The 1,424-nt window shown below is 68.7% G+C and overlaps 1 protein-coding gene across 1 annotated transcript in view; it reads right to left on the bottom strand.

Annotated features, from left to right (window-relative positions):
- The window catches only part of CELSR1 (cadherin EGF LAG seven-pass G-type receptor 1), a gene marked incomplete at its 3' end in the record, with an annotated part of 131,659 nt that overhangs the window by 62,724 nt on the left and 67,511 nt on the right, over positions 1 to 1,424 (bottom strand). The window contains 1 exon segment of the mRNA XM_015570733.1: positions 1 to 480. Coding sequence (XP_015426219.1) covers positions 1 to 480 — 480 coding nt within the window.

Genomic DNA, 1,424 nt, shown 5'->3' with positions numbered 1-1,424 from the left:
GGATGGGCCGGAAGAGCACGGACGAGGAGGCGACGAAGGGCGCGGAGGAGTCGAAGCGCAGCACCGACACGCACTTCATGTAGTTCTCGCAGGGCTCGCGCAGGCAGATGTTGTCGTCGAAGGGCAGCACGCGCTGCGTGGACACGGCGGTCAGCAGGCTGCGGTTCAGGTAGATCTGCTCCTGCAGGTCCTCCGAGGGGAAGAAGCGGCCGCGGCCGCCGCCGGGCAGCAGGGCGGAGAAGGTCACGTTCAGGACGCGGGCGCTGACGTCCGTGTCGTTCTGGACGTTGAAGACGAAGACGTCGTCCGTGCTGGTGGACAGCACGGCGGCCACGCCCTCCACGAAGCGGGCGAGCAGCGGGGACAGGAACTGCTCCTGCGACATGTCCTCCAGGCGGACGGTGATGCTGTTGGTCAGCATGTCGTCCGTGATGATGGTCACCCGCAGGGTGCAGAGCGCCGTGACGCTGTGGACGCCGTCTGCGGACACAAGGGGGCAGGTCACGCGATGCCCGTGGGCCCGGCCCCGCCCGTGACCCCCTCCTCTCCCTCCACCCTCCGCGTCCGAACGCTCAGCCCACCACGTCTGTCTGGCTCAGAAGCCCCCAGAGGACCCCCTCCCCCCACACCGCTCAGCAGGGCACCCCACGACCACGGGGATCCAGCCCCTCTCTACCTCTGAAGTCCTCCACCCCCCACGCTTTGCTCCAGACACAGGGGACCCTGAGCCCCAGTTTTATGCCTCTGCACCTGTTCCAACCGCCAGGAGCCCCCTCCGGTCCCACCCAGGCCCTGTGGCGAAGGCTGCTGTCCCCTGCTCATCGCTGGGCCCCGCACAGGACACGCTCAGCGATGCTGCTCCAGACACACGCGCACCGGGCCGCCCCACCTCAGCCACACGGCGAACACGGCGCAGATCAAGGTTCTGAGACAGAAAGGGCAGGACTCTGGGGGTACGGAGCTGAGCAACCATCGGTCTGAGCCCAGACTCAGAGGAGCTGTCCCAGGGCTGGTCCCAGGGGCTCCCCGTGATGGCGATGGGCCCCCGAGGCACGGCCTCCCTCGCCTCCCAGGCCTCCTCGCCTGTGCCGAGGGGCCCGGGAAAGCCGGGCAAAGCCACATCCCCTGACTCTCAGACTCAGGGTCCCCGCAGCCTGATCCGCCGCCTTCCCCTCCCTCAGCGTGGCTCCCTGCCCAGCCCCCCCGTTTCCATGGTGAAAAGCCCCCCTCCCCCCACTTGCAGCACAAAGCCTGTGCGGACAATGGGAAATGGAACGGCTCCAGTCACAGCACGCTCGGTGCGCCGCATGGCCGCCCAGCGAAGCAGAGGGTCCGGCTGGTGCGGGGGAACCGTGAGGGACACGGGGACACGGGGACACTTCCTGGGGGAACACAGCCCGCCCCCACCCCAACCCCGGGCTCCG

This window comes from Myotis davidii, unplaced genomic scaffold (genome assembly GCF_000327345.1).
Source record: "Myotis davidii unplaced genomic scaffold, ASM32734v1 scaffold67, whole genome shotgun sequence".
Classification (NCBI taxonomy): domain Eukaryota; kingdom Metazoa; phylum Chordata; class Mammalia; order Chiroptera; family Vespertilionidae; genus Myotis; species Myotis davidii.
The sequence above is the reverse complement of the archived record's forward strand: the minus strand, read 5'-3'. Positions and strand labels throughout refer to the sequence as shown.